The sequence below is a fragment of the Meles meles genome, chromosome 12, assembly GCF_922984935.1.
Source record: "Meles meles chromosome 12, mMelMel3.1 paternal haplotype, whole genome shotgun sequence".
Lineage (NCBI taxonomy): Eukaryota > Metazoa > Chordata > Mammalia > Carnivora > Mustelidae > Meles > Meles meles.
In genome coordinates, this window is record NC_060077.1 from 31469318 (window position 1) to 31480808 (window position 11491).

General features: G+C 51.7%; 2 protein-coding genes across 3 annotated transcripts; both read right to left on the reverse strand.

Moving 5' to 3' along the window:
* Nucleotides 1-73: 73 nt before the first annotated feature.
* THAP7 (THAP domain containing 7) lies at nucleotides 74-2743 on the reverse strand. Its single transcript, XM_046024377.1, has 5 exons — nucleotides 2479-2743; nucleotides 2227-2306; nucleotides 1644-1799; nucleotides 967-1107; nucleotides 74-774 (listed from the first exon to the last, which is right to left on the reverse strand). The coding sequence occupies exons 1-5, from the start codon at nucleotides 2611-2613 to the stop codon at nucleotides 210-212; spliced, it is 1077 nt and encodes a 358-aa protein (XP_045880333.1). The 5' UTR covers nucleotides 2614-2743; the 3' UTR covers nucleotides 74-209.
* Nucleotides 2744-4025: 1282 nt separating this feature from the next.
* Nucleotides 4026-11491, reverse strand: LOC123953939 (tubulin alpha-3 chain-like). 2 transcript variants are annotated; one of them, XM_046024379.1, is made up of 4 exons: nucleotides 9949-11491; nucleotides 8899-9075; nucleotides 7899-8579; nucleotides 4026-4425 (listed from the first exon to the last, which is right to left on the reverse strand). In XM_046024379.1, the coding sequence occupies exons 1-4, from the start codon at nucleotides 10246-10248 to the stop codon at nucleotides 4129-4131; spliced, it is 1455 nt and encodes a 484-aa protein (XP_045880335.1). In that variant the 5' UTR covers nucleotides 10249-11491; the 3' UTR covers nucleotides 4026-4128. The 2 variants fall into 2 exon arrangements, with proteins under 2 accessions (XP_045880335.1, XP_045880334.1); XM_046024378.1 differs by having other exon boundaries at nucleotides 8899-9047; nucleotides 9945-11491.

Here is an 11491-nt window from a genome sequence, read left to right on the forward strand (position 1 = left end):
CCGTAGCTGAGAGCTCAGACTCCAGGGGTAGGGCCCCAGCCCCAGCTGAGCCAGATAGCAGGGCCTCCTAGAATCCACTTTATTATGGCATCTGGCAGGTCTGGTGGACACAGCATGGACTCCCTTTCCAGGCGGATTCTGAGGGAGGATGAGGCTGAAGACCCACCAGACAGCCCTTCATGTCAGCCCTGGGGCCGACAGCCCCTCACTCATGTCATGCTGCTGCTCAGCTGCATGGCAAAGTCCTGCACATGCTCCTTCAGAGTCTGGCGGGCATCTGCCTGTGCCCGCTTCTCCCGTGCTCGCTCCTGCTGCAGTTTGCTGAGCCGTAGCCGCAGGCGCTGCTCTCGCCGCTTGCAGGCCTGCAGCTGGCGCTGGGCCTTGTCCAGGGCATCAAGTGCGGCCTCAGCCCGCCGCTTCCAGAGCAGGGCACTGCCCACCTGGTAGCTGTGCTCGTTCTGGATGTAGGCGCCGGCCGGGGGTGGGAGGCGCAGCATGTAGGCCGAGGGGGAAACAGGCCGTGGCTCGAGTGGGGACGGCTGTCTCTCTGGTTCCCGCTCTGGTGAGGGCTGGGCGCTGCAGCCTGCTTCATCTGCCTGGGCACCCAAGGGCCCCAGGAGGTCTGAGAAGGGGCTGCTGAGGCCAGCCTCCAGCCTCCCAGTAGGGGAGGCAGGCAAAGCAGCAGGGGCCGAAGCCTCTTCCACAGGAAAGCAGGTGACATCAGCAGGGGGAGGTGGACAAAATGGAGTCGTGGGCCCTCGGCCCTCAGAGCAGCTGAGAGGAGAGAGAGAGAGAGAGACTAATAGGCCAGGCCAAAGCCTTGCCAGATCCCACTTCACCAGCCCACCGAGCCCACTCTGCTGGCTCAGAACCCTGTCCAGCAAGATTGCTGGCAAACAAACTAAATAAACCCGTCTCTCAGGCTTGGGATGGGAACAAGGCACCCTCCACCCACAGCACACATACCGCTTCCTGCAGCGCCGGAGCCGGCTGACGTCGGGGGGGCCAGGTGGGTAACTGTGCCCCTTGGTCTTAGTTGTCCGGCGTAACTTGGAGAAAGACTCAAATATTGTGGGAACTGCCCCCTCCTTCAGCCTGTGATACCCGCTGTGGGGGAAAGCAGCCTGGATGAGATGGACAACACATCCTGCCACCCAGGGCAACCTGCAGGGCACAGAGCTAGCATGCCCCCAGCGCCCCAGATCAGGCTCTCCCACACTAGTGCTGCTGGAGGTGGGTAGGCATGTTGCAAGCACTTAATTTAGGGAAAACCAAGTTAGATAAAGAGTTACACCATTCTCTTCCTCAAAGTTTCGGTGTGTAGAAAGGCTCCACCAGAACTAGGCTGACCAGCCAAAAGTGTAATTTCATTGTGGACTTGCTGGGAGGACTTGGGTCCTAAAGAACAACCTCTGAAAAAGCTAATGTTTTTCACCCTTGTCACTGGCACAGTTATCCTGAGGGGATGGGTCTGTCACTGAGGTACAAAGCTGGAAAGATGCAGCCACGCTGGGAACCAGGTCTCTCTGTCCCCCAGCGAGTGACTCCAGGATCCTCCTCTCCTGGCCCTAGAGCTGCCCCAACCGGCCAGCTACTCTGATGCTTCAAACCCTGCCCCAGCGATGGTTGCCAAGGAAGCTCACCTGATTCCCACCAGCTCAAAGCAGTTTTCCTCGAAGTGTTTGGAGCAGAAGTAGATGTACTCGGAAGCCGGGTCCCACAGGCCCTGGCCACTGGGGTCCAGCCGCTGGCAGTTGGCCAGCCACAAGCCTCGCCGCGGGTTGTCCTTCTTGGGAAGTCTGTGGAGCCACAGACCAGTGAGCACCAGGGTGTCTGCAACCCTGGGCTCCAGCTGCCCAAGCTCTCCAGACGGCAAGGGCTGGTCCTGCACACGCCACCACCAGACCTCCCTTCAACTCTCCGGGTAAACACCGTCCTCCCAAGCCCAGATGAGGAAACTGAGGCCTCAAGGAGAGCAACTTCCTTAGTACCACCTAGCAGGTAAGAGTCACAGAACATAAGGCCCCAGGCTGGTGATCTCCTGTGCTTCCTCTCCCACCTAGACTCAGTCGCACCGGCACCGCCCCTTTCACCCTTTCCCATCTGCAAGTACAAGCCTCGCGCCAAACAGAGGATGGCACATGCGCAATCGTGTCTCCACGAAAAGGGGAAAAACGGGCGCATGCGCACGTTAACCTTCCCGCGCCAGCACGCACGCGCGCTGACCTGTGGAAAGAGATGCCGCGGTTGCGCGTCTCGCGCGTGTCCCGTGTGCAGCAGCCGGCGGCGGAGCAGTGACGCGGCATCTGGGGAAGAGGCGGGAGCTTGGTCGTGGGCGGCTGTCCCGGCCCCAAGGGGCCTCGCGCCCCCAGCCGCCGCTCCGCTCCAGGCGGCCCTGGCCTGCCGGGTCTCCCCCGGCCCGATCTCGCCCGAGCCCCGTCCCAGCCCGTTCTCCTGACTCCCGTCAGCGGCACTCACGATTTCGCCATTGCTGCATCGCCGAAGTCTCGCGATGAGTGGCGCGCGTTGGAAGTTGGTACCATAGAGACTCGGAAGCGCGGGGCGTTGGCCCGAGGGGCGGGGCGGGCCCCGGAAGCGGCTGGAGCGTAACATCGCTGGCGGATCTGCGCTGTCCCAGCCTACCTGAACGCGTGCGCCGTCACACACAGGGACCTCTCTTTGTCTTTCCCGCTAGCTCTTGGTTCTTAGTACCTAGGCGCCGAAGGAGCAGTCTCGCTTGGCGGCGCAGAGTCCCGGCCTACAGCTCTGGCGGCGGGGCAGCGGGAAGCCGGCAGGGTCCTGGGACTCACGCTGGCTCCCGGGAAAGACTAGACTGCAAGAAAGTTAACCCCAGCGAGAACAGAAAGGGGCCACGATGCGTGATCCAAAGAACCTGACAAAGTCCAGTGCTCATAGCTTACTCCGGGAAAGGTGCCTATAAATTGGATGGGTGTGCGGTGGGCACTGGTCACATTTTGCGAAAAGGTAAATGGGCAGAGGGTTTTCTTGTTCCTTCTGGCAGGGAGGCAGCTGAGTTAGGGATAAAAACAAAGGCTGGGCACCTGGGTGGCTCAGTTGGTTAAGCGACTGCCTTCAGCTCAGGTCATGATCCCAGAGTCCTCGGATCTGGTCCCGCATCAGGCTCCCTGCTCCATGGGGAGTCTCCTTCTCCCTCCGACCTTTTTACCTCTCATGCTCTCTCAAATAAATAAAATCTTTAAAAACAAAAACAAAGGCCTTACGGGCGCCTGGGTGGCCCAGTCAGTTGAGCATTCTGCTCTTGGTTTGGCTTAGGTCATGACCTCAGGGGCCTGAGATGGATCCCCACCTCAAGCTTTGTGCTCAGCGCAGAGTTGGCTTGGGATTCTCCCTCCCCCTTCCTCTGCCCCTCCTGCTTGGAGTCTGTTTTTTTCTAAAGTGAAGATGTATAAATCTTTAAAACAAACAAACAAACGGGCGCCTGGGTGGCTCAGTCAATTAAGCATGGGCCTTCATCTCAGGGCCTGATATTTGGGCTCCCTGCTCAGTAGGGAGCCTGCTTTTCCCTCTCCCCACCCACCCCCTCCTTACCCCTGCTGGTGCTCACTTCCTCCTTCTCAAATAGATAATGTTAAAAGAAAAAAAGATTTAAAACAAACCAATTATCCACCCCCCCCCCCCAAAAGACCTTGCTGGAAACAGCTTCAGTAAATGCGTTTGCGCTAGGGCGGAGCTGCCTCCTTGGTCCCTCCCATAGGACTGGGTGAAAGTAGCCGCTCCACATTTAGGGCTCCACATTTAGGGGGAAAAAAAACCATTACTATTTCATTCTCCAAAGGAACACCAAGAATAAGTGAAAGATTTAAGAATAACCAAAGCATTTTTCCTAATTCCCTCAGCCATGCCTTTTGAAGCCTGCCTTCTAGGGGTAAAGTGGTAACTAAACATAAGAACATGCTTAATTTTTTTGAGGAAACGTTTTTTCCCCTGGAAATGCACTTTGAAAAGGCAGGTATCTGGATCGGGCATTCTGTCAAGGTGCAGCACAAGGGACACGATGCTTCAATACAGAAACTTTAATAGGTAAACATATCTTGTAATGTTACAATGGGGTTGATACAAAGGGATGGTAGCCAGATGCACTCCCATTCAGTATTCTTCCCCTTCTTCAGCCTCTGCTTCCACGGAATCCACACCCACCTCTTCATAATCTTTCTCCAGAGCTGCCAGGTCCTCCCGGGCCTCAGAGAACTCCCCTTCCTCCATGCCTTCCCCCACGTACCAGTGCACAAAGGCTCGCTTTGCGTACATGAGGTCAAACTTATGGTCCAGGCGGGCCCAGGCCTCGGCAATGGCGGTCGTGTTGCTCAGCATGCACACAGCCCGCTGCACCTTGGCCAGGTCACCCCCGGGGACGACAGTGGGGGGTTGGTAGTTGATGCCCACCTGCGAGAGAAAGGGAACATATGGCGATTATAACGTGGCCTCAGAAAAGGTAGTTGTTTTTTTTTTTTTAAGATTTTATTTATCTGACAGAGTGCACAGGTAGGGGGAGCAGCAGGCAGAATAAGCAGACTCCCTGACCAGGGAGCCCAATGTAGGGCTCCATCCCAGGACCCTGGGACCACAACCTGAGCCAAAGGCAGATGCTTAACCAACTAAGCCACCCAGACACTCCAGTAGCTTACTTTTAAAAATGAGCTGTGGACCCAGTTTAAATGATGCCCTGTATAAACTGGTACTTTATTTTTTGACAACACTGATAAGAATTTAACATCCTTTGGCTGTATGCTTTCAATTCTTAGTTTTACCCATACGAGCACAAAGCTACATGTATGAACATTTTTATGTATTTAAAGTACTAATGGCGGGTGTCTGGGTGGCTCAGTGGGTTAAGCCTCTGCCTTCGGCTCAGGTCATGATCTCAGGGTCCTGGGATCAAGGCCCGCATCCAGTTCTGCTCAGTGGGGAGCCTGCTTCCCCCCTCTCTCTCTGCCTGCCTCTCTGCCTACTTGTGATCTCTATCTCTGTCAAATAAATAAATAAAATCTTTATAAAGTACTAATGGCAAAACTGGAAACAAATGTCCATCATGGCAAACTAAATTTTTACAGACCCATTTAGTGAAACACTGGTCATGAAAAAGAATGAGAACTGTGTCTTGGCATATAAACATGTTCAAGGTATATATATATATATATATATTTTTTTTTTTTTTTTTAAGATTTTATTTATTTGACAGAGCAAGACACAGCGAGAGAGGGAACACAGCAGAGGGAGTGGGAGAGAGAGAAGCAGGCTCCCCGTGGAGCAGGGAGCCTGATGCGGAGAGCTTGATTCCAGGACCCTGGCATCATGACCTTAGCCAAAGGCACACCAACTGACTGAGCCACCCAGGCACCCTTCAAGGTATATTATATACTTGGCAAAAAGAAAAGCAAGTTGGTTACTATGTGAGTATTTATGCTTAGAAATAACCCTAGGTATTTGTACTCTGGGGTAACAAAACAGGCTAGAGCCGTTGATGGCTAAGGGAACATCATCGTGCAGGAGGATAAACTCCTGGGAGTGTGTTGAGGCAATGTCTTCGTGAGCACAAAGCAGTTAGCAGCAGCTAGGGACACAGCCAGTCTCCAGAATTGTTATGGGGAGAGACATGGGCCCAGACCTTGACCAGGGGGTGCGGCTGCCCTCCCACAACAGGCCAGCTAGTTCCTCCCAAGTGGGAGTGCCACCAATTCCCTGCTTTCTGTGGCTTGTGTGTACTGAGTCAACTCTGTCACTGACAAGAACTTACATCCTTTGTCCCTATTGCTGGCCTCTCGACATCACCCAGAACACAAAAAGAATAAATTCCCTTGAAAATGCACAGAATGAAGAACAAAGCAAGCTCCATGGAAGGGGAAGAGGACTTTAGCTTTTCAGCCTTCTATAGTGTTTTATTTTATTTTTAAATATTTTATTTATTTATTTGACAGAGAGAGAGGTCACAAGTAGGCAGAGAGGCAGGCAGAGAGAGAGAGAGGGAGAAACAGGCTCCTCACTGAGCAGAGAGCCCGATGCGGGGCTCGATCCCAGGACCCTGAGATCATGACCCGAGCCGAAGGCAGAGGCTTAAACCACTGAGCCACCCAGATGTCCCTCTATAGTGTTTTAGTATTTTGCCACATATATGCATTTTTATAATAAAAAACTAAACACATTTAAGCAGAGAATATTGTGTATCCCTGAGTAAATGTTTAGAAAACACAGAATGTAACCACACTCCAGGTGACAAAGAGCTTAGAGCAATGAGAATGCAATACAGTCCCTCTGAGGCTGGCCTGTCTTCTGTAGGAACAGTAAAAGCTATGGCTTTTACTGAGCTTTACCCAGTAAAGCTACGGCTTTACTGAGCCTGGGTGGCTCAGTGGGTTAAGTCTCTGCCTTCAGCTCAAGTCATGATCTCAGGGTCCTGGGATGGAGCCCCACATGGGGCTCTCTGCTCAGCAAGGAGCCTGCTTCGCCCTCTCTGCTTATGTGATCTCTCTGTCAAATAAATAAATAAAATCTTAAAAAAAAAAAAAAAAAAAAGCTATGGCTTTCTGTACCTCCTCACAGACTGGCCTTCATGCTGGTTCACAGGAGCCAGAGATTCAGGAGAGGGAGCTTGGTCACAAGGCAACCCCCACAGTGCCTCCCAGGTGAAGCTGCCTGGATATCCTTACCTTCTGAAGGTTAGTGTGACTGAAAGAGAACTTCTTCCACCCAAGTCAAGAACTTGGCAGTTAGATGCACGGAATAGATTTAAACTTTGACCTCTAATTTCTAAGGTCAGCAAACTTCCCATGTAAAATTTGTGGCTATTTCCAGATTGGTGAAACCTGTCATAAAGTTTACCTTTTCCTGTAAGTCACTTTAAATCCATCATTTTTATACCATCAGAGATGATGTGTATCAAGGTATCTGACACAGACAAAAGTGAGGGCTGGCAGGGCCAGAGAGATTCAACTTCTGTGCAGTTACAGGTAAGCTACAGCCATTCCAAATGGGACCAGATGACACACATTTCTTCCGTTTCTCTTCATTTTCAATCTGAAATGACTGGAATGTACAGCTCTCCAAACACCTTAGGAAATCATCAGGACGTACAAATAGGAGGCTCCACAGCTTTGTCAAGTGCAGAAACCCAAGGGTGAACAACCACTTTTAACTACAAAGGGCACAGAGTTCTCAAAACCAGGCATAGTGAGGCACTTAGCTGCATAATCATAATAGGTCTAGAGCCTATAATCTGTTATTTGGCTTCCAAGACATGTTCCCTTTTTCTTGGCAGACATTTCACTGTGACACTAAACAGAGTTGAAGGAGCCACCTATTTATTATCAATGTGACATTATGTACGACCCAGCATTCCCAGTGTGGTTTGGAGAAACAAGAGTGAACTCGTCAGCCCCTACAGTAAACACTGTGTAACCAGTTTAAAATTCTGCTTACAGACCTGTAAGTTTTGCCTAAACTGCAGTGAATAGAGATGTCTGAAGTTATGTAAAGTCTAAAAAACACTATTTCTAATACAAAACACCACAGACCTAACAAACTCAGGTAAGCAAAAGAGAAATGTGGAGAGACCAGACGTACAGTCAGTCTCTGAATGCGCTCTGCATCACTTGCTGCCCATGGGGCCGTTAAGATACTAACAGCTGTTTCAGCTCAGTCTTTACACTGTAAGATGTCAGTAATACTACCCTGGGAAACTTTATAGGGTGGTTCTAAGAAATAAGGATACATGAAGTAGTTGATATGCCCTTATAAATTCCTAAACTTGTTTTCCTTGCAGCCTAGCTGCCATGGAATGGGGGTATTCTCCACAAAGGGCGTGCTGTGCTGCGTCTGCTGCCGCTGACAGGTAAAAAACACTCTGCATCACCCAGTCCTACCTTAAAGCCAGTCGGGCACCAATCCACAAATTGGATGGTGCGCTTGGTCTTGATGGTGGCGATGGCTGCGTTGACATCTTTCGGGACCACGTCCCCCCTGTACAACATACAGCAGGCCATGTACTTGCCATGCCGAGGGTCACACTTGACCATCTGGTTGGCCGGCTCGAAGCAGGCATTGGTGATCTCAGCCACGGACAGCTGCTCGTGGTAGGCCTTCTCGGCAGAGATGACCGGGGCGTACGTGGCCAGGGGAAAGTGGATGCGGGGGTACGGGACCAGGTTGGTCTGGAATTCCGTCAAGTCCACGTTCAGGGCCCCATCGAATCGCAGGGAGGCCGTGATGGAGGACACGATCTGCCCGATCAGACGATTGAGGTTGGTGTACGTGGGCCGCTCGATATCCAGGTTGCGCCGACATATGTCGTAGATGGCTTCGTTGTCCACCATGAAGGCACAGTCGGAATGTTCCAGGGTCGTGTGGGTGGTCAGGATGGAGTTGTAGGGCTCCACCACGGCCGTGGACACCTGGGGAGCTGGGTAAATCGCAAATTCCAGCTTGGACTTCTTGCCGTAGTCCACCGACAGCCGCTCCATGAGCAGAGACGCGAACCCAGAGCCGGTGCCGCCCCCGAAACTGTGGAAGATGAGGAAGCCCTGCAGCCCCGTGCACAGATCCGCCTGCGAGAAATCACAGACCGTGGGTCAGCGCCTGCAGAAGCCACACCGCCGACCTCCAACGAGCCACGGTCACTCCTCTTTTCCTCTGCAGGACGCTACGCATTCGAATCGTCCACAGCGCACACGCGGTGTGTGTGCAAGCAGAAGCAAAGCAAGGCAGACGTTAAGATGGATGGATGGATGATGGATGCATGAAGCCACCAGTGAAGGAAGACGGGAACTCAAGATTCTGGCCTGGGGTTTGGCCAGAGTGACCTCGCGGTCCCCATCCCCAACCCGCCCTCCCGTCCAGGGCAACGTCCACAGGACGCCCTCTTACCAGTTTTCGGATCCGGTCCAGGACCAGGTCGACGATCTCCTTGCCGATGGTATAATGGCCTCTGGCGTAATTATTGGCTGCGTCCTCCTTCCCGGTGATCAGCTGCTCCGGGTGGAAGAGCTGCCTGTAGGTCCCCGTGCGCACTTCATCTACAAAGAGGATGCGTGGGCCGCGTGTCTTTAAGGCCTGTTGTTAACTCACCAAGAGGGAGGGATTCGGGGACCCGCTGCATCTACCACACACATGCTGGGCCTTGGGGGTCAGCAGCGTCAGTGTCTCACAGGAAACGTCTCTCTGTGACATGCAGACCACAACTGCGATCTGTGGCCCTAGCAGGGAAAGTCAACTGGAGGTACAAAGTCCAATCTGACCGGTTCTCAAAGAGGGGAAAAAGCTCACATCTGTACACACGCGATTATTTCTTCCCAGCTGTAGCTACATCAAACAGTGTGCCTAAGAAGCCCTTACATATTAGATAGTCACCAGGTCGGCGTGACTTCTGCCAGGCAGTCCCGACAGGGCACCCTAGGTGGCCTGTGGCTCACAGACTTCAGGCTGACATTCTGTCCCCTCCTGGGTCGCCACTGAAAGGTGCGTCTCTTTGCAGCTCTCCCTGGCCACCACCTCAGGCTTCTCAGCGGGTGGAGCCCAAGGAATGTTCTCTATTTACCTTCTGTGTCTAAGATGCCGGTCAAGACTCTTGTGCACCAGCAACACCTTGTGGGCAGCGTTAACGAAGGACCCGAGACCGGGCACCCCGCACCCTGGTCTACACAACCACCTGCCTGGGTCTGAGAGGGCCGCGAGTGAATCTATTACCAGCCTCTCTTTCCTGGATATTAGGTTCTCCTGCATTAGGAGCCTCGGTGCCAAAGACACTTTAAGCACTCACTCTGTAATTTCTCACCTAACACAGTCACAGGCATATACTCGCTCGCCCCATCCTTTCTGTGGAAGGATTCAAAGGAGCACAGGGGACGTGGGTGGGGCTTTAGGGAGACTCTCTCACTGTCCCAGGAAAGCTGTCCAAGTGCCCCAGTACCTACCGACCACAGTGGGTTCCAGGTCCACAAACACTGCTCTGGGCACATGCTTGCCAGCCCCAGTCTCGCTAAAGAACGTGTTGAAGGAGTCATCCCCACCGCCGATGGTTTTGTCACTTGGCATCTGACCGTCAGGCTGAATTCCATGTTCAAGGCAGTACAGTTCCCAGCAGGCATTGCCGATCTGGACACCTGCCTGCCCCACGTGGATAGAGATGCACTCGCGCTGGGAACCAGAACACAAACCTTGAGACCTCTCTGTTTTTAAGATAATCGACACTATATGGCATGCAAAACATAATAACATATATATGTTTCATCATCTAAATCATTTACAAGCCTTTCCCAGAAGGCTTATATGACCCTTTTGTCACTGTGAAAACTGAGGTGCTCTAAACCACCCTACCTACTAAGTGCCAGACTTAGCCCCTATATACAAAAGTGTTTGCGATTATACGTGTCCTGTCAATAATAAGCTCTGCATTGTCGCTAGTCATACTTAGTCTCTAAAGAATATTAAGTCTTGATGGTGTCCTGTCCAAAGACCGGGTACCAGGTAATGTAGACTCAGGGAAGGACAAGTGGACTAGCACACAGGTTACCACAGCTCAGGTGCCACTGGTCACCGTATGTGTGTCTTCTATCTACCCATCTGCATATATCCTCTATTTTTCTCCATCTAGGTTTGTGTTCAGGGAGGCTGACCCATGTGGACTGCATTAAAAGGGCTGCTTTGCACCTGGCTTCTGGTTGCTTTAGCCAATGGCAGGCATCAGCAGGAGATAGGGAGGTTAGAGGACAGTGTGGTCAGGGTGCTCACTTCCTGGTTCCCTCCTGCCATACTTCCATGGGTTCCTTGAGTGTTTATCAAGGCCAGCAACTTCTAGCAGACAGTGCTTTTCATAAAGCTACCTTCTCAACTTCCAGTAACCACTCCCTCACTTCACCTTCAAAGCTAGGAGTTAAAAGCTACCAGACATCACAGATGCTAAAACATTGCACCATCTGTTGGTGGTTTCCTTAGACCCTGCCCATATCTTTATAGACAGTGCCTTTTTAAAGATTTTCTTCAAAGTACATATTTTGACTGCATCATACCTTTCCTGCCAGGAACCTAACTGCACAGTCATTAATCATTTGTTCTATTTTAGACACATTATCCTTACAAATACATAGAGGAAATCAAATTAAATTCAAGGTGTCCTATCTACCCTAAATCCTAATGTACAATACACCAAGAACTTGAAGTCTTGTTTTCTATTACACGAGCATCATATCTCAAATTAGGGGCACAGAGACTCACACTACGTTACAATCCCCAAGGAATCTATCCCAGAAGGAAGCATTCAATTCCAGAAAGAACTCCAATGACAAAGAACTCATTCCTTCAGAGAAGGAAGTCATCAACACTCTGGGAAGTCTTGGACTCCACTCAATCACACCATTTGCAAATCCGTATTGTTCACTTTGCCTTACCTAATCCAAGCAGCCTATACTTCACAGAGTGCCTGACTTGGCTTTTCTACTCACTCAGCCCCGCTATGACTGCA